At 31.9% G+C, this 21721-nt stretch overlaps 1 protein-coding gene across 2 annotated transcripts in view; it reads left to right on the forward strand.

The window, feature by feature from the left end:
- Nucleotides 1-21373, forward strand: part of Dpy19l2 (dpy-19 like 2) — an 80279-nt gene extending 58906 nt beyond the window's left edge. The window contains exons 16-22 of one of the 2 annotated variants that reach the window (XM_078039861.1): nucleotides 114-160; nucleotides 11951-11975; nucleotides 12463-12561; nucleotides 13425-13599; nucleotides 14916-15015; nucleotides 16175-16300; nucleotides 19670-21373. In XM_078039861.1, the coding sequence (XP_077895987.1) occupies nucleotides 114-160; nucleotides 11951-11975; nucleotides 12463-12561; nucleotides 13425-13599; nucleotides 14916-15015; nucleotides 16175-16300; nucleotides 19670-19820 (723 nt within the window). In that variant the 3' untranslated portion in view covers nucleotides 19821-21373. Of the gene's footprint in view, nucleotides 1-113; nucleotides 161-11950; nucleotides 11976-12441; nucleotides 12562-13424; nucleotides 13600-14915; nucleotides 15016-16174; nucleotides 16301-19669 lie in introns of both variants that reach the window. The other variant, XM_078039860.1, reaches the window with a different exon arrangement.
- The last annotated feature ends 348 nt before the right edge of the window (nucleotides 21374-21721 follow it).

The raw sequence follows: 21721 nt of genomic DNA on the forward strand, positions 1-21721 counted from the left end.
TAATGTTCAAAAACCCTTCTTTCTAGTTTAGGATGTTTATATTAACTAATTAGAGCACTTGAAATGTTACAGTGTTCCTTAGAAAAATCTCATTGATTTGATTTTATTCACAGGCTTATCGTGATATTTTATGTGTCTTATCTACAAACACTTATCTAAGGTAATTATATCATAGTTGTTTTTAAAACATATCAGGTTAAATATGAAATATATTACTGAAATATTAATTTTTCAGATGAATGTACATTAAACATTATGGTTAAGAGATATAGGAACTATGGCTGTGGTTGTAGCTCAGTGGTAGAGTGTTTGCCTAGAGTGTATAAGGCACTGGATTTGATTCTCAGCACCACATATAAATAAATGAATAAAATAAAGGTCCATTAATATCTAAAAACATATATATGTAAAAGAAAGGAGAGAGATAGGAACCAAATTTAGATGTTTCTTTTTTTAAAAAACAAGACTGTTCCTATGGATTTCTTTTATGAATTCAAATTTGTTTTGGAGATATTTATATTTGTGAAATAGTTCAAAGTTTAAATTGATTAAATTTTAATATATCACTAGAATTTAAAGTAATAAACCTGAATTAAATTCAAAATTTAATTTGGTCAGGCTTTTTTCTTTTTAACTTTTAAAGAAAGTACAATTGGGGCTGGGGATGTGGCTCAAGCTGTAGTGTGCTCACCTGGCATGTGCGGGGCGCTGGGTTCGATCCTCAGCACCACATAAAAAATAAAAAGTAAAGATGTGTGTCCACCGAAAACTAAAAAATAAATATTAAAAAATTCTCTCTCTCTCTCTTTAAAAAAAAGAGAAAGTACAATTGTTTTTCTGAATATTAATGAAATGTTTTTATAAACTTATTGTTAAAACTGTTTGTTGTATCACATTTTTAGTGATTTTAGTGAAATTACTAGAATATAAGGCCTAACCAGATGCCAACAAAAAATAACATGTCTCAGATGTCACACTTAGATAAATTGCTTCAGGATACAAAAAGTGCATTTTGAACCTTCTGAGGGAAATATTATCTTGACTTACATTTTGTATCTGTAGTTGTATCATTTTATTTAGTGACTTTTATTTTTCAGAAGTTTTAGATTTATTAAAAAATTGTGACGTTTCTATGAATCTCTTGCCCCATGCTGAGTTTTTAATTAGCAGTTTTGTGTGGTTGCCAGAAGACTAATTAAGACCTTTGAGGAATTTGTTGAAATCATTTCAAAATAAAGGTGATAATAGACCCACTCAACTGTTCTAGACAGATGGAGGCTGTGGAAATGTTTCTTGACATTCAAAAACAGTGTATTGAAACTGATAACTACTCATATAAGGAATTCATGAGGGAAGTTGGGATGTTTAATTGGATAAAAGATTGAAGGTACATGACTACTGTCTTCAGGTGTTTGAGAGGGTAGATTGTGGAAGAAGACAGGCTCATGAGTCAATGAGTGGAAGATGCCTAACTCAGAAAAAGCAAGTCTCTTTTCATTGGTTATATACCAGAAATGACAGCCTTTGTGCATACAGGCAGAGCAGTCCTTTAAATCACAAATGTAATACATGCTTATAGCATATTGGAAAAACAGTATATCAAAAAAAAGAGAAAATATTCCCTCTCTTAGATCTACTTCACAGATATTGTAAACAGCTTCATATTTATCATTCTAGAAAACATATGTGGAAATATAAATTTTAAAAATTAGAATCATAATATTCCTATTATTTTGCAGCTTGTTACTTTTATTTAACAGTGTGTCATGGGCTTCTGCCTAAATATTTCTTACATTTCATAGTACTTTTGGCATTTCTTGTTTACCATCATGGGTGACCACCACGTGTTTTGTCATTGCTGTATCTATGAATATTTAAATTTTATTTATTTTTGTCATAATGTACAATGTTATGAGTAATAAACATTCTTGTATATCTGCCTTTTCACACTTTTGCTATTTCTGTACCTTACTGAATTTAGAATAGGACTGCTGGATCATAACTATAAGCATTTTATAATTTAATATATACTGAGAAATTATAATGATGAACATGCTCATTTCCCTGCATCTCCATGAACACCAATGATATCACCACTTGTCATTTTTTTTCTAATAGGTTAAAAACAGGAACACAACTCCTTCTCATTCCACTTGATTAAAAAAATAGCTTAAGAATTCAGATACACATTTCTGTAGAGATAACATGGAAATGGTCAAAAGCCATATTCTGTGAATTTGACTACTTTAGATACTTCATATAAGTATATTGAAATATTGAAACTTTATGAAACCGACTTGTTTCATTTAGTGGTAATGACCCCAGGGTTCATTTATACTGTCACATACTGCAAAATTTTATTTTTTAAAAGTATGGATAATATTCCATTATAACATTTTATTTTATTTATCTATTTATATATCAAAGGATATGAAGTTGTTTGCACATCTTGACTATTGTGAATAGTGCTGCACTACACTTAGGAGTGTTAATATTGCTTCAAGATCTCAATTTCAAATCTTTTGGATAAATATCCACACGTGTGAATACTGGGTTTTATGGCAGTCCTATTTTTAATTTTTTTTATAAACTTCTGTACTGTTTAACCATAGGAGCTAATATGCAAGGATTCTTTTTCTGCATATCATTGCCAACACTTGTTGCTGTTAATTCTCTTATCACAGCTATCTTAACATATATAAGGGATAAATCATTATGACTTCAATTTGCATCATTTGGCCCTTCCTTGTCACCTTTGGAGAAATATCTATTCAAGTTCTTAGTCCATAGTTGTAATTGAATTTTTTTTTCTTCTTCTTCCTCCTCCTCCTCTTATTCTTGTTTTTTTTTTTAAAGAGAGAGTGAGAGAGGAGAGAGAGAGAGAGAGAGAGAGAGAGAGAGAGAGAATTTTTAATATTTATTTTCTAGTTCTCGGCGGACACAACATCTTTGTTGGTATGTGGTGCTGAGGATTGAACCTGGGCCGCACGCATGCCAGACGGGCGCGCTACCGCCTGAGCCACATCCCCAGCCCTTATTCTTGTTTTGTTGCTCTTGAGTTACAGGAATTCCTCATATATTTTGGAGAGTAATCCTTTATCAGATAAATGTTTAGCAATTTTTTTTTATTCTGTTTCCTTCCTGCACAGGGGTTTTATAAATTTGATATAGTCCCACTTGTCTCTGTTTGCTTTTGTTACATGTGTTTTTAGTGCTGTATCTGATTTATTTCATTTAGAATGATGTTCTTCAGGTCCATCCATTTTTCAGAAAATGCCATGATTTTATTCTTCTTTAGGACTGAATAGCTACATTGTGTATATATACCACATTTTCTTTATCCATTTGTTCATTGATGAGCACCTCTCCTAGTTCCATAACTTGGCTATTGTGACTTGTGCTGAATTTATTACTATAGTATTTTGATTTTAGTTCTTTTGGATAAATGCTGAGGAGTAGAATAGCTAGGTTGTGTAGCGGTTCCATTTCTAGGCTTTTGAGGCGTCTTCTTAGTGCTTTCCGAAGTAGTACCAATTTGCAGTCTCACAAATACATATCGGTGTACCTTTCCCCCCACTTCCTCACCAGCAATTATTATTTGTATTCTTGATTATTGACATTCTATATGGGATGAGATGAAATCTTAGTGTAGTTTTGATTTACATTTTCCTGCTTGCTATGAATATCAAACATTTTTCCATATATTTGTTGACCATTTGTATTTTTTCTTTTGAGAAATGCCTATTTAGGTATTTTGCCCATTTATTGATTAAATGATTATTTTTTAATGTTAAGTTTTTTGAGTTCTTCATATATTCTGGATATTAACCCTCTGTTGGAGGAATAGCTGGAAAAGCTTTTCTCCCATTTGTTAGACTTTCTCTTTTTTAAAATTAATTTATTTTAATTAGGTATATGTGACTGAAGAATGCAGTTTGATTCATTGTACACAATTGCAGCACAACTTTTCATTTCAGTGGTTGTACATGAAGTAGTGTCATACATGTACCTAGGGTAATGATGTCCTAGGCTCTCTCTTTATGTTCTTATTTCTTTTGCTGTGCATATGCATTTTATTTTTTCCCATTATTTTATTGGTGTGTTATAGTTGTATATAATGGTATGATTAGTTGTAACATATTCATATGTGCACAAAATAGGTCAATATTATTTGTTGTGTCTTTCCTGAGCATTTCTTCTCTCTCTTCCCTCACTCCTTCCCCTGGTCCCTTTCCTCTACTCATCTCCCTTTGATTTTCATGAGATTTCCCCTGCCCCACTAACCATTTTTTTTCCTTCTCCTTTTCTAGCTTCCACATATGAGAATGACATATGAGAGAGAACATAAATCCTTGACTTTATGAGTTTGGCTTATTTCTCTGAACATAATATTCTCAAGTTCCATCCTTTTTTTTGCCAAATGATGTAATTTCATTCTTCTTTATGGCTGAATAAAATTCCATTGTGTATATATACCACATTTTCTTTATCCATTCATCTGTTGATAGATACCTAGGATGTTTCCACAGCTTAGCTATTGTGAACTGTGTTGCTATAAACATGGAAATGCATGTATTGCTACAATATGATGACTTTAATTCTGTAGGATAAATACCAAGGAGTGGTATAGCTGGGTCATATGGTGGTTCCATGCCTCACCTTTTGAGGAACCTCCATACTGATTTTCCATAGTGGTTGTACTAATGTACAATCCCACCAATAGGGTTAAGTGTTTCTTTTTCTCCACATCCTCTCCAGTATTATTGTTTGTATTTTTTATGGCTGACATTCTACCTGGAGTGAGATGAAATCTTAGTGTAATTTTGGTTTTCATATCCCTAATAGCTAATGATATTGAACATTTTTCATATATTTGTTCACCATTTGTATTTCTTTTTAAAAAATATTTTTTAGTTGTAGACAGACATAACACCTTTATTTTATTTTATTTATTTTTATGTGGTACTGAGGATCAAATCCAGTGTCTTACACGTGCCAAGCAAGCGTTCTACCACTGAGCCACAACCCCAGCCCCACCATTTGTATTTCTTGTTCTGTGTAGTGTCTGTCTAATTCATTTGCCCATTCATTGGGTAATTTGCATTTGGATGTTAATTTTTTTGAGTTATTTATATGTTCTGGACATTAATTATCTGTCAGAGAGTAGCTAGCAAAGATTTTCTTCCATTCTGTATGTTCTCTCTTCACATTTATAATTGTTTCCTTTGCTGTAAAGAAAGCTTTTTAATTTGATAGCATACCACTTATTGATTCTTGGTTTAATTTCATGAGATTTAATGGTCTTATTAATGAAATTAATACTTGCACCAATATGTTGACCTTAAATTTTCTTTTAGTAGTTGCAAAGTTTCTAGTCTAATTACTAGGTCTTTGATTCACTTAGATTTGAATTTTGTGCAGGGTGAGAGATATGGATCTAGTTTTATTCTTATACATATGAATATCCAGTTTTCTTAGTACCATTTGCTGAAAAGGCTATCTTTTCTCTGACATGTTTTTTTGTCACCTTTATCAACGATGAGAAGATAACTATGTGGGTTTGTTGCCATGTCTTCCATTCTGTTGCATTGATCTTCATGTCTATTTTGATGCCAATACCATCCTGTTTTTGTTATTATTGCTCTGTAGTACAACTTGAGATCAGGTATTGTGGTGCCTCCAGCCTGCCTTTTTTTACTCAGGATTTCTTAGGATATTACCATAAGAATTTTAGGACTGTTTTTTTCTAGTTCTGGTAAGAATGTCATTGGTATTTTGATGGGGATTGCATTGAATCTGCATAATGCTTTTAGTAATATGGCCATTCTATAAAGAATATGGAATATCTTTCCATCTTCTAAAGTCTTCAGTTTTTTCATCAGTGTTCTATTGTTTTCATTGTAGACGTCTTTCACCTACTTAGTTAGATTTATTCTCAAGTTTGTTTTGTTTTGCTTTGGTTTGAACTTAATGTAAACAAGGATAGTTTTCCTGATTTCCTTCTCAGAAGATTCATTTTTGGAGTATATGAAAATGATTGATTTATGAATGTTGATCTTGTATTCTGCTACTTTGCTGAAATTGTTTATCAGCTCTAGAAGATTTCTGGTGGAGTGTTTGGGATCTTCTAGATATAGAATCATGTCATCAGCAAACATCCCTTTAATTTTCTTCTCTTGGATGTTCTGCTAGAGTTTCAAGAACTATATTGGGTATGAGTGGTGAGAATTTCTTATTAAAGATTTTAGAGGAAATGCTCTCAGTTTCTCTCCATTAGTGTAATGTTGGCTTTAAGTTTGTCATATGTAGTATTTATAATGTTGAGGTAAGTTTGTTCTATACTTAGTTTCTCTAACATTTTTAATATGAATCAGTGCTGAATTTTGTCAAGATCCATCAGGATAACCATGTGATACTTCTCACTAATTCTGTTTATATGATGAATTACATTTATTGATCATGAATATGTTGAACCAACATTGCATCCCTGGAATAAATCCAACTTGATCATGATATATAATCTTCTTAATGTGTATGTGGGTTTTTTTTCTTTTTTCTTTTGTACTGGGGATTGAACTCAGGGGCACTCAACCACTCAGCCACACCCCCAGCCTTATTTTGTATTTTATTTAGAGACAGGGTCTCGCTGAGTTGCTTAGTACCTCTCTGTTGCTAAAGCTGGCTTTGAACTCTTGATCCTCCTGTCTCAGGCTCCTGATCCACTGGGATTACAGGTGTGCACCACCATGCCCAACTCTTAATGTGTTTTTGAATGCAGTTCACTAATATTAAGAATTTTTGCATCTATGTTCACTAAGGATATTGGTCTGTTTTCTGTCCTTATGGGACTGAAAACTTATCTGGTTTTGGTATGAGATTCATAGCCACTTCTTAGAATTAGTTTGTGTGTGTTCCTTCCTTTTCAATTTCATGGAATAATTTGAGGATTGGTCTTAGTTCTTTAAATGTCTAGTAGTGGAGAATCTATTGGGTCCGGGTTTTTTTTCTTTGTTGGAAGGCTTTTTATTACTGCTTCAATCTCATGGCATGATATTTGTTTGTTTAGATTTTTTTGTATTCTCTTGATTCAATTTGGACGGTATCTGTGTCTCAAAATTTATCAAAGCTTTTAGATTTTACAATTTATAAGTTTTCAAAAATAACCCCTAATGGTTCTATACTTTAGAAATATCTGTGATGACATCTCTTTTTTCATCTCTAATTTATTGATTTCATCTTCTCACTCTCTTGTTTAGATCGGCTATGAGTTTATCAGCCTTACTTATCTTTTCAAAGAACCAACTCTTTGTTGCATTGACCCTTTGTATTTTTTTCATTCTCTATTTCATTAATTTTAGCTCTGATCTTGATTATTTCCTGTCTTCCACTGGCTTTGGAATTAATTTTCTCCAGCTTTCCTATGACCTTGAGATGTACCACTAGATTGTTTATTTGATATTTTTCCTTTTTAAAAAAATGTATGCACCTAATGCTATAAACTGTCCTTTTAGAACTGATTTTGTACTGTCCCAATGATTTTGGCATGTTGTATCTCTATTCTTGTTTGATTCTAAGAACTTTTTAGTTTCCCCTCTCATTCCTTCTCTGACCCATTCTTCATTTAAAAGACTATTGTTTAATTCTATAAGTTTGTGGGATTTCTATAATTTTTATTACTGTTGATTTTTAATTTCATTCCAATATGATCTGATTAGATGCACAAGAGAATATCAGTTTTATTCTATTTGCTGAGACCTACTTGGTGACCTAAAATATGCTCTATTTTGGAAGAAATTCTATGAAATGCTAAGAAAGAATATTCAGCTGTTTTTGGATAAACTATTCTATAGACATCTCTTAGGTTCAGTTCATTTATAGTATTATTTAGCCTGGAAATATATTTATTGATTTTATATCTGGATGATTATCTATTGGTGAAATGGGTATTACCAGTATTATCGTATTGGAGTCACACACGTTTTGGGGTCTTTCTGGGAGGGAATGACAAGAAGTGTATACTTTATTTACCTAAAAGCATTGACATTTGGGGCATAAATCTTAACTGTCATATCTTATTTTAAAAATTATTTATTTTTTAGTTGTAGGTGGACACAGTATCTTTTTTTTTTTTTTAATGTGGTGCTGAGGATCAAACCCAGTGCCTCATGCATGCTAGGCGAGTGTTGTACCTCTGAGCCACAACCCCAGCCCTATCATATCTTCTTATTGAATTGTTTTAACAATATGTAGTCTTCTACCTTGTCTCTGACATTTTTTTACTTGAAATCTGCTTATTTTTGGACTCCACCTGTATGGAATTTCTTTTTTCATTCTTTTAATTTCAACTGTGGATATCTTTGCCTACAAGATGAGTTTCTTGCAAAGTGCATATAGTTGGATCTTGTTTTTTAATCCATTCTGCTAGTCTGTGACTTTTAATTGGTGAGTTGAGATCACTTATATTCAGTTATTATGGAGAGATGTTTATTATTTCCAGCCATTTTGGTTTATTTTATAAATTTAATTTGTTCTTAATTTTATTTCACTTAATTACTCTTCTGGAGAATTTTATCCATTTGAGAGCTTTGGAATTTATTTTTCAGTTTTTCTTTGTGTATTATTTCTGTAAACATTTTCTATAGTGCTGATATATAGTGGTCATGAATACTTAAGTCATATTATGAAAAATTTTTATTTGTTCTTTGATTCTGAATGTTAGTTTTACTGGATATGACAACCTTGGCTGACAGTTGTTTTCTTTTAGAGTATGGGTTCTCTCATTAAGTCATTCTGGATTTTAGAGGCTTGAGTTGAGCAGTCAAAAGCAAGGCTTATTATTTTACCTCTAAATGTGACCTGACATTTTTCTCTTGTGACTTTTATTATTCTATCTTTATTATCTATATTATGCATTTTGATTATTATGTGTCTTGGCAAGTTTTTTAAAAAATATTTTTTATTTTGTGTCATATAAACAATCCTGTATATGGATGTCCATCTCATTCCTAAGGTTTGGCCAACTTTCTGTTGTTATCTCACTGAAAAGTTTCTTAATGCCATTAGCCTGTATCTCTATGCCCTCTTCTATCCTGAGGATTCTTAAATTTGGTCTCTCACTATTGTCCTAGAGTATCTATATATTCTGATCTTGTTGTTTTCTTTTTTATTTTCTATTGATTGAGTGGTCCACTTCACAGACCCTGTCTTTGAGGCCTTGAAAATATATTTTATACATATTCTAATCTGTTGGTGATGCTTTCAAGTGAAAATTTTATTTGATTTATTGTCTTTCATTTCCAGAAGTTGTGATTGATTTCTTTTCAGAATCTCTCTCTTTTTGAATTGGTCTTTTACTTCCTGTATTTACTCTTAATTCTTTACTTAGGTATTCTATTAACCTACTAATTATGTTAATAATCTATTTTTATAGTCTTTTTTGAAATTTCATTCCCTTCAATGTCTGTGTGTTCCTTTGTTGGGGAATTGTAAACTTCAGGGGAGGACTGTTTGCCGGTTTCCTCCTGTCTTTACAAGTCGTGGACTTGCACATGTTGAGAAACATTCCTCATTCTGTATTGTGAGTGTGTCCTTTGTTGTCTAGTTCTCTTTTGTAATGAATTCTGTGTGGTTGATATCTATTAGTTTTGAGACAGACTCAGTTTAATCCAAGCGTTAGTTTAAACCACCTCAGTCACATCCACCAGGCACACTCTAAACTTCAAGGCAGGCACTTGCTGGAACAGTATGATAACACTTGTAATAATGCCCCACAGAAGAAAGCTGATGTGTGGCCACTTCAAGATGGCAATATGCCTTAATTCTCTACTTACCAGCAGAGAAACATGGAGCACTTTTTAATCACCAGCTTGTTGCACTACCTCTGGATCAGTTAAATCAGACTGTCTATGTGTTCCACATATTCTCCCAAGCCAATTTTTTTTCCATGGTTTTTCTTTCTCTGCCTGTGTGACCTCTTCTCTGTACAGTGAATTGGCACCATCAGCACTACAAGCAAAACCTCCTATATTCAAAGCAACTAAATATTTCAGTGGATTCCTGCTATCACCCACTTCACTGGAAAGCAGTACTCCCATTGCTTGAATCCCCCAAAATGGAACAACTGAAAAATACATTCATCCTCTAATTTAACACATTAGATTTCCCCCCTACCATACTGTTTTGATCACTGTAGTTTTGTACTATGTTTTGAAGTCAGGAACTGTGATGCCTCAATGTTGTGCCATTTTCTCAAGATTTATTTGGCTGGTCCTGGTCTTTTATTGTTTCATGTACAGAGTTTTTTTTCCCCTCTGTTTTGATTATGGATTGTTGAGTAGATCTATCTGGGTTTTATTCAGCATTTTGTAGATTTCTTTTTCATTTGCTAATATGGAGCATTGCAAGTGAAAAATCTTCTATAAAGTGTTTCTTTCTGGAAATTTGTAGAGGTGGGAGATGGGGAAAAAGAGAGGTTTATTTTGATCTGAGTATTTACTTCTTCAGCTGAGGGAATTGTTGCTCCCTTATTCTTTGACTTAGTCTCTCTTTCTTGAACTTCTGTTATGGCTTTTATCATATTATCTATTTTTTTCCTCTCTGTTTTCAGAGAATTACATGGCTTGGTTTTCAGCTTCAGCTATGTACACTATTACCAACTTCAGCTATGTACACTGTTTTTCAGTGTTATTTTGAAGTTTTGAATTATGCACATATGTTTTCTCAGAATTTCTGAAAGCTCCTTTTCATGGTAGCTTTCTGATTACATGGATGTGATATCCTCTCAAACTTCTCTGAAGATCATAGTTGGAATTTTCATTTACTAGTCTCTTTTATTTCTTGAATTAGCTCTGTTTTCTGTGAGGTCAGAGTTTTTACTCATTTGTCCTGGTGCTTCACCTTCATGCTATTTGTGTCTTATTTGTTCATATCTTAAATGAGCTCCTAAATCTGTTTGTATCAGTATTTACTGTTGCGGGGGGCAGTCCATGACAATTATAATATATACTTACCTACCAGGCATTTTCTCTGCATGCAATAGCTCACTCCAGGATTCTGTTGTGAGTGGACGATTTCAGGACAAATGGGAAAACCTTTCTCTCTCGGCTGCCTATGTAGGAAAGGAGCTGCAATGGTGGTAGAGTAATTGGTAACAATTGTCCTGAGATACATCCCCCAAACACCCTTTTAAAAAAAACTACAGATCTGTATACCCCTGAATTTCCTTTGAACACTGGCTTATTTTTCTCTTTTCTACTTTTAAATCCCTATTAGGGATCCTGGATATTATAAAATGCCCATACTTTCAGTGGAACAATAAAGTAGGCAGGCTTTTGACTCTCATGTAAGCTTCATAAGGATAAGAATTTACCTATACTGTTTCTGCTTTTTCACTATACAGTGGTTAAAACATAGTAGGTTTCCTGAACATACTCAATAAGTTGGAACCACTCTTCTAGAACTAAAAATATTCATGTGCTTTACCCAATAATTTTTCTTCTAGAACTTTATCGTAAGAAAATGTTCAGCGATGCTCACAAAACTTACTACACAAGAATGCTCATGTGGTTTTTAATTGTGAAAATGAAAACAATTCAAAACTCCAGTAGTAGTTTTCTAAAGTATTTATTATATGTAATATGAATATTTAATAGAGAGCCTTTGTATTCATCTTCCAGAATTACAATCTTCAAGGATCAGCAAAACATTTTTTATCTTAACCGAAGAATGACTTTTTGACATACTTTCAGTACAATGACTATAAATTATGCCTTTCAAATTACTGTACATTTTAGTAATGTTATCTAATCTTTTGTATTTTTTATTTAAACTCCCAAGTAGTTTTAAGAGAATAAAATTTTAAAAATCTAAGAACAAATCAATGAGGCTGTTTTTATGTAATTATAGTATAATGGGCATTCAGTAAATAGGTAATATTTTTATTTTATTCCAGAAAACAACTCCTTGAACGTGGTGAGGTAAAGTTGTCATTTTTTTTCTCTGGTAGACTTGCATATTAAGCTCTCGTTCAAGGATAATTCACAAAGCGTAGCCTGGCTGCTGGGGCACCCTTAGCAGTACTTGAGTTGTTCTGCACGGGTGGTTCTTTTCCCTGTTCCACTTTCTTGCCCATTTATCACTTAGTAATGGACTATATGAGGTTTATTTATTTTCTATGGACTCTAGTTGACTTATTTATTTTGCATGTCTATTTATTGTCAGTATCTTCATATTAAATTGTACTCACATGTTAGCCTCACAAGGGTAGAGCTCAGTGTTATATCTGAAGCACTCAGAACAGTGCCTAGCATTTACTGAATAAATAAACATTAATAGACATTATAGTTAGAAGATCTTTGTTCTAATGAATAATAATGGCTTTAATATACTTTATACTTATTAATAATAAAATATAAAAAATAAAGACTTTGTTTTGTTTTATAGCTGGTTTTTCACACTTTGCAGTTGATGGCATTTACTTCCCTTGCTGTTTTAATTATGAGGCTGAAACTGTTTTTGACACCACACATGTGTATTATGGCTTCCTTGATCTGCAACCGGCGGGTAAGGCACCATCTTGTGCAAGTACACTATCATATTGTAGCAACACTAGTATAGTTACCATGGCTTTGCTGAGTAATCCAAAACATAAAATGAGGCGCTTTAATTTAGTTAACTTAAATCATTAAAAATTTTAGTTCACAATTTACTATTGAGTGCAAGATGCTTCTTCAAGTGGCTTTAAATATTGTTCCTTGGTTGTAACTGATATTTCTCTGATGAGTGATTAGGTACACATTCTCCCCTGTTTAGTATTCAACCCACAATATAGTCTTTCAGAGTTGTTTGTGACAGTTTACAGCCCACCAAAACCACCCTCAAGTATTCATTCAGTAGTGAACAGATACAAAATAATTGCTCAAGTATAGTCCTGTTTGGAACAGAGAATTCCTAAAAAATAAGTTGTTGATCCTGGATTCCCTGGGTGTATCTAACATACAAAATAATTAGATAAATTACCTGGAGTTTTGGAACCTATAGAAACATCTTATTTAGTTTTGATTATGATTATGTAGTCTGAAAATATCATAATGTTTGTTTTCCTGAGAGGAAGATACACATTAGGGCTAATAAAGTTTTTCTGGTTCCCACAAGGCAACCAAATGTTAATGGATCTAATTTTAGGATTTTTCAAAATTGTGATTTGCTAATCCTAATCCCTGGTTACAAATCATTACTAGAAGGATCAGGTATGCCTTTTTAAATTCTTTTGAGAGGCCTAGTAATGTATTCATTGTTTTTAAGCAATAGCTGATGATAATTCTGTATTTATATACTGATATCAAATGTAAATCTTGGTTTAAGCAGTAAGAATCCAATAGTATTCTTCATATAAGAATTATAAATGTGGGTTTTTTTCATTTCAGCTCTTTGGCTGGCTCTTTTGCAAAGTTCATTTTGAGAATGTTATCTTTGGCATTCTGACAGTGATGTCAATACAAGGTTGTGCAAACCTCCACAACCAATGGAGCATAATAGGAGAATTTAATAATTTGCCTCAGGAAGAACTTATACAATGGATCAAATACAATACCAGACCTGGTATGTAGCTATTTAGTTATATGCATACTTAGTTTTACACATATACAGACATTTATATATACTGTGTAGTTAGGTTGTTATATGCATACTTAGTTTTACACATATACAGACATTTATATATACTGTGTAGTTAGGTGGTTAGCACTTTGTATGTGTGTGTGTGTGTCTGTGTGTGTATGCACAGACTGACTTATAATACTTTGACTTACAATTTTTCATGTTTACACTAGCGAGGAAACACTATACACATTCAGTAGGAACTGTCTTAAGCTTTGAGTGGTGATCTTTTTCTAGGCCAGTTGCATTGAGAGTATGATACTCTCTTGAAGCTGGGCAGTGGCACTGGGCCATAGTTCCTACTACATTGCAGATAGCTGGTCTTGCATTTGCATTCACAGTTACATTTAGAATGCTGGGTTATATTTGAAAGTAAACAGTTGCTTCAGTAGATCTGAATAGCACACCTTGTTTGTATTGTGCTAATTAAAATGATAACAACTTTCACAATTACAAGCATTTGTTCATTTGGTTTACCAGGAGACAAAACTGACACTGAAGCCAGATAGTTTTTTATGTAGTCCTATTTATGACTGAATTTATACATGCCTTTACATTAAAAAATAGTACTCACAGTTATAAAATGTTTGGATGAAATGTATAAATGGCATAAACTCAAATGGCAACTGAGAGAACATAATTATGAATATTTAAAGATCATCTAAAGAAAGACATCTATGTGTTCTCTGGCACATAGACATGACTGCATATCACAACATACAAAAATCATTTGAAAAAATGTGCTATTGAGCCTTGACACTTAAAACAGTTTCTCACTCCCTAGCATTTTTAAATAATTTTAAATGCTTTAATTTCATGATAACTCATGTGATTTACATTTTCCCTTGTCCTGGGCATCTCTGTAGTACTGGCTTGTAGTGCCATCCTGAAATGAGATAGTGGAGTGCCTAAGGGTATGAGCTTTGAACCTTTTAGCTGTACAATCTTAGACAACTCACTTTACTGTTTGTTTGCTTCTTCTTCTACAAAGTAAAAAAAAAAAACAGAGAACTCACTTCATAGAATTCTTATGCAGATTAAATCATTGGCTTCTTATAAAAATACTGAGCACCATTCCCAACACCAAGATAATACTTAACAAAAGTAGATGTCATATGGTAGACAGTGAATACTGAGTGAATAAAATGAATGATATCAATGGTTCTTATTCAAGTAAATGCTTCATCTTGCTTAATTTAAATTCAGATACTATGGATAAGTTTACTTTTGGTCTTTTTACATTTAATCTTATTTTTCAGATGCTGTTTTTGCAGGTGCTATGCCTACAATGGCAAGCATCAAACTGTCTACACTTCATCCCATTGTGAATCATCCACATTATGAAGATGCAGACTTGAGGTTAGTAACTGACTGAATATTTCACTCAGAATCATTTGCCTACTTGTTACTGGTTCTTAGGAATAGGGGAAATGTTTGCACACACACACACACACACTTTCATCTTCATATCATGTTGGAAATTAAAACGATTATAATCACTATCCAGAAATCATCCAATATGCACCTGTTTCCTTCAAAGTAGGTTTAATAAACATCTGAAAACTGAGCGAGAGAACAGGCTGTAGTAAAACTCTAAGCAGCAGCTTTGACCCACAGCCAGTTTGCCAACCCCTACTCTAACACAGGTCCCTCTGCTTAACCTAAGAAACTTCCTAGATCTTATTGGTAGAAAAAGTAATGAAATTTGCCTTATTACACCTTTTATGAAATTCTGGGGTATTTAACTGCTTATGAAAAATCTGGGTTTCCATTGTGGCATGAAAGTTTGTTTTTTTATACATGACTGGCTTCCAAAACTCATTTTGATTATTCTATTAATGGTCAGTGTAATCTTTTTCTTTTAGTGGATTTTTGGCCTATTCTTAAAGGAAAATTTTTGAATTATTTGAAGTTTTATGCCTGGTTGTGGTGATTGAACATCCCATATGCTTGAAGTCCTAAGTAACATTTAACATGTAAAGGGTGCTTTGTTCATTCTTTCATAAGAATTTAAAGTCAAATCATTCATTGTACCATATTTTGATGAATATCCCTGTTGTGAAAAATATGTAATGTGCTCCTTCTACCTCTCCGATACCCAGGATCTAAATATTCTATTTGCTACATTGAAATACAACTCATCTATTTTTCTGTGCTTCTTTAGATATTATTTATGAAATCTGTTTTCAGATTCTGTCTGAAAATATTCTGTGAGCAAATTAATTTGTGTATTATGTAAAGTAAATTTTATATTCTGAGAAATTATCCTGCTATTCAGTGTAACTCCATACTAGATTGCATACAAACAAGCAGTATTATTCAAAATTCAAACTGGTTGTTTTAGAGCATTCATAATATAAGTAGAAATGTGGAAATAGCTATTTCAAAAATAATTTCTGTTACATACATACCAATACCCCATCCTGTGAGGATTGAAATTTCAATTTGCTATTAAATTTTCTTTAGTCCATTATACTTTATTTTAAAATCTGTTTATAATTGTTGTTTAAAATTAAAGGGCCAGAACAAAAATAGTTTATTCAGCATATAGTCGAAAATCTGCAAAAGAAGTGAGAGATAAGTTGTTGGAGTTACATGTGAATTATTATGTTTTAGAAGAGGCATGGTGTGTTGTGAGAACTAAGTAAGTATTAACACTATACTATGATATAATATATTTTGAAGCAACAAATGTTTTATTTTATTACAATAGTCCTAATTTTTTAAGAGTTTATTTAAAATAAATTCCATTATACTATTACCTTGGCATTTTACTTAAAATCATTTCAGTTAGCAAAGTGAAATTATGATAATCTAATTTCAAAAAATTATTATAACGTTTTAGCATCTTGATTTTCATTTAGCATCTTTTTATAACATTTATTTTTCATTGATACATGAAAATATAAAAATTTTACATATTATTGGGGTTATGTTTTAGTACATGTATACATCATATGTTTAAAATCAGGTTAAACACATCTATCTTAAACTTAGCTTTTTTCATACTTCTTCATATTTTTATGACAATTTGTATTAGATGTAAGAAATGTAGATCTGAATTTACAACAACAGTATTAACATTTTGGTACTATAGCTGAACAACAATGGATTTATAAGACTTAAGAGAAAAGTTTCTCATAACTCAAAATGACATAATAAGAAAAATGTTACTAATTAAAATTTAAAATTTTTGAACTTAAAAAAATAATCAAAAAACTTAAGGTGTTTAAGGGATTCTTGAGGCCTTTCTTTAGACTCCTGAACAGAGATATTAGCTGCTATATATTACAGTAGATGTAGGCAAGTTAATTGCCTCCTAGAATGACAATGACAAACAGGCTATCAGAAGAACAAAGCAGACTCCAGAGTCTGGTGACTCCTTTAATGGCTAAGATTTAAAAAAAAAAAAATCATCATGCCAACTTTGCTGACACTGGAGTACCTACAACTCTCATACGTGGGTTGTGTGAATGTAATGTGGCATAACCATTTTGCAAGACAGGCAGTTCATAACAACTCAAACATACACCTGCTGTGTGTATTTGCATAGAAGAAAGCATACATCCACATCAATAATTTTATACAAATGTTTACAGCAGTTTTTGAATAATAGCCCCAAACTAAATATGTATTAACGGGTGGATGAGTAAACACAGTATTGAAATATTTCGACCATACAGTATTACTCATCAGTAAAAACTAGAATGAACTACTGATACAAAGAACAATATGGGTAAATCTCAAAACAATTAAGTAAAGAAACCAGACATGAAAAAGCAAGCAAGCAATAATTCCAGAAAATGTACACAAATCTATAGTGAGAGAAAGCTGGTATATGGTTGTCTAGGAAGGGATGTTGATTGGGACAAGAGAGTAGAGGTGCAAAAGGGGATGAGTAAGCTTGTGGGAGAGGTGAGTATATTTAATTACATGAACATAAAATGTTCCAAAGATAAAATAATATATCAAATATTAAGAAAGATTTTTCCACCTTTTAGTCTTCTTTTATAGTTTTACTAACAATGGGTCATTAAATTGGACTAATAATTCATTTAACTATAAACAAATGTTTTGAAAAGCAAGTTTTGAGGATATACATGCAAAACCAAATCCTATTGTTAATAATCACTTTTAACATAATCCATTTTCATTAATTTTATTTTCTAATTTTACTTGAATCTTATTTAGTTATAAGTTTTTAGCAGATATAAAAATGTATGAGTAATTACAAATTTCTTGCTCAGAGAAAAAGACCTTTCCAGTTGGAGCACATGTTCATTTTTCTCTTTGTTCACATGGATAATTGGATGTTTTAGAAAAGATTAACTGATATTTTGAAAATAAGCATATGTAGCTGCTCTAATAAGGAGTTTTATAAATCAAAGTTTTTCTTATAAAATATAAACATCTCATTTTTAATCAGAAATTGTCAGATTGTAATGTAATTTTTATTTATTACTATCTTAAATTTTGTCTTATATTTATGGTTTCTATTGTGGCCATAGTTTCACAAGTATATACATATGTTAAAATTTATTAGATTATACACTTTCAAATATGTGGAATATGTTGAATAATGGTTGATCAAGTATGCCTTAATACATCTGTTAAAATATCTTACAAGGACTTTTATCAGGAATATATAAAGAACTCTCATACATCACCAATAAGAAACAACACAAAATTTGGCAAAATATTTAAACACTTGACCAAAGAAGATATCCTGAATGACCCATAACAACACTAGAATGACAAAATTTACAAAGATGGATAATACCAGGTGTTTGTGAGAATTTGTACAATTTGTAGTACAACTCAAGTCTTACAGATTATTGATGGAAATAGAAAATCATGTATTGACCTTGGAAAACAATTTTGAAGTTGCTTAAAAGCTTAAATGTACATTTAATCAAACAACATCCTACTACTAGGTGTTGCCCTAAAGTAATAACACATGTCAATACAAAGCCTCCTCCATAAGTCATTGGAAAACATTGTTTATTATTATAAAACTTCAAAGTATCTCAAATATTTATTAGCTTGAAAATGGGTAAATTGTTATAACTCCATGTAATGAAAATTAAGAAATCACTGATCTATAATATTAGCTGTAGGAGGTACAACATCTAAGGTATGAATACAAAAACATTCTAAGGTAAAGAAACCAGAAATGGGAAGCCTACCTACCTAATATATTTGGATAGGATTCTGAATTCTGTAGTGCAGAAAAGAGATCAGGGCAGGCCTGGGACCTTGCTTGGGGAAGGGGATTGATTGCAGACAATAGGGGAAAACTGATGGACACTTTCTATAACTGTGTTGATGTTGATACATTCTATGCACATTTGACCATACTTAAACTTTTACCATATAGGATAGGATATGAGTAAATTTTATTTTACATAAATTATACCTCAATATAAATTATACCTCAATATAAGTATCAAAAATTAGAAACATAAAAATTAGAAATCAATTTGATTCCTTTGCAGGGTGAGAAAGATTATCTTAATTAGTCCACTCTAGTGAGAAATATTTTCTTAGTCTACTCAGAACCACCTAAAATAGGAAAGCATTGAAGAAAACAAACTTTCCCTGCCTTTGACTGTATGTTTTAATGCTAATCAAGGAAATTTATGCCAAACAAATTGGGATTAATCAGAAATTTGATTAGCTTTCCTTTAATTCATCTCATTTCACTACATGTAGGCCTGATAGTTGTATGGTGATAGTGCTTGGAAAATATATTTGTTTCATTTTGAAAGTGAATTTATAAATATGTATTTTTGAATGTGTACTGAACCTTTATTTCATTAAGTGGGACATGAAAATGCAAAATACTTAATTTCATTTTTATTATAATGAGCTTGTGTTCTTTGAAATGACACTTAATATCTTTAATTTGTTAAATAAGTTAGTGTTTGGAAATTTAGGAAATACTTTATAATTTATGTATTTTTCTCTATGCATGAATATATTTTTAATATAGATATATTTGTGTCATTTTCAGGCCTGGTTGCAGCATGCTTGAAATCTGGGATGTTGAAGACCCTTCCAATGCTGCTAACCCTCCTCTATGTAGCATCCTGCTCAAGGATGCAAGGCCTTACTTCACCACAGTATTTATGAATAGTATGTACAGAGTATTAAAGGTTAACTGAGAATTACACTGTGGTGCAAGAGGTGTGTTGAAAACAAACACGGTTTGCCTTATTTTTCACCTGGTGATTTAATAAAATCACAAGTGTTAAAAGAGACACTTAAAAACAAGATAATAAAAATGATTTAAAGTCTTTCTGATTACTAAAGGTAGATCACTTTATTGTTTTCCATTGAATGTCAGCTTTATTAAGCTTGTTCTGTAAATGATTAAATCATTTATATTGCAAAAAAATGTTCATCTTAGAGTTTTAAGGAAAAATGTATGCAAAAAAGAGTAATGGAATTTAATAAATCAAGGATTTGGAAGTCCTTTCTTATCCAACTAGGTGAATCATTTCAGGTTTCTTCTAGTACCAGGTGTATCAGCTCAGACTTCTTCAACCACTTAGAATAATGCAGCTCTGAAATGACACTTCCTGAGACCCTGATACTGCTCACAACCACTGTACAGTCTGTGAGGAAACTCTGTGTCCATTCAAGTGGTATTTTTTCTTTTACTTCAGAAAAGATCTTTAATAGTGTTCAAATGCTTTAAAAAAAACAGCTTGCTTTGTAATGTTTTGAATTTCTAGAAACTTATTTTATTTACCCAAACAGATTAATGTTTTCCACTGATCAGTTTTCATACTGAGATAAACAGGTATTAATCTGTCTTTAGAATCCAGTGGGTTTTTTTAAATCTCAGGTAAAATGAAAATTGCTGTGGCACACAATCAAATTTGGTGGTTAAACATAATCAGAAAAGAAAATCCAGTTAAATTTATCGAATGAGATTTTCAGATGCTAGATCTTGAATCAAGCAAAGGCCTTTCTTTTTACCTTGATGGCTTGATGGCCTTGTTGGATATAGTATTTCCAGCCACCATCTTTCATAATTCATACTTTTAAGTCTCATTTACTTTTGTTTTTGGATGAGGAAGGTCATGTTTTATAATTCCTTTCCCCCTATAAAACCTATCCAACAATAATGCTTTGAAAAGTGGTAATTATCTTGAAGATACAGTCGCCAATTGCAGAGTAACATTGTTTTTCTCTGCTTGATAAATATTAAATATGCCAGCTCTGCAGTATTTTAATGTGCATTCACGTTAATCATCTTGAAGTTTTTATATTTATGCTTCCCTTATGTTCTTGTGATAACAAAATGATTTAATTCCATAGATTAGTTCACTCATAGAAAGCAAGTAATCACACATAGAAAAAAAACATTAAAATTGTTTTTCAATCTTTGTAGTTTAAAATATTCAGTACAGAATATAAAACAGCTAAGAAAGTATGCACATTTTATTTATTTTAGAATTTTCAAATAATTCCTTTTATAAGTGTGGAGCAAAGAAGGAAAAGTGAAATAACAACTAATATTCATAAAATTCAAGAAACACATTTTTGATGATGTTTTCATAGGTCATATTTTTAAAAAAGTTGGCAGAATATGGCAAAAATGGATGAGTTTATTAACTATAAAATGTTCTATATACATATAATGATTTCATGTGGATTTTTATTTTTCTGTCCTCTGTATGTTAAATAATTAAAAAACACTTGAAGATTCTTTGTGTTTTCTATCTTCTGATCCTTAATCAAGCATACATTTTGAAATTGAAAGAGTTCTGATATAAGGAAGAAATTGGAGACTGCTGGATTTATTAGCCAAGTTTACATTGGCAATGGCCTTTATTAACTATTTTAGACAATTCTGCATAGCTGCAGCTAGAAGGGAAGGCACTGGAGATAGTTTGGCCTTTGTTACAAGATGGACTTAAGTTTGAATTCTGGCTCTTCTATATTAGGATATATTAGGTGTATCCATCCATTTAAACATATTTATTAAGTGCTATGTGTGCCGTGCACTGTAACCAAGCTCAGTCAAGTTGCTTAATTCTCTAGTTCAGCGAAACTA

Source organism: Ictidomys tridecemlineatus, chromosome 2 (genome assembly GCF_052094955.1).
Source record: "Ictidomys tridecemlineatus isolate mIctTri1 chromosome 2, mIctTri1.hap1, whole genome shotgun sequence".
Taxonomy (NCBI): Eukaryota; Metazoa; Chordata; class Mammalia; order Rodentia; family Sciuridae; genus Ictidomys; species Ictidomys tridecemlineatus.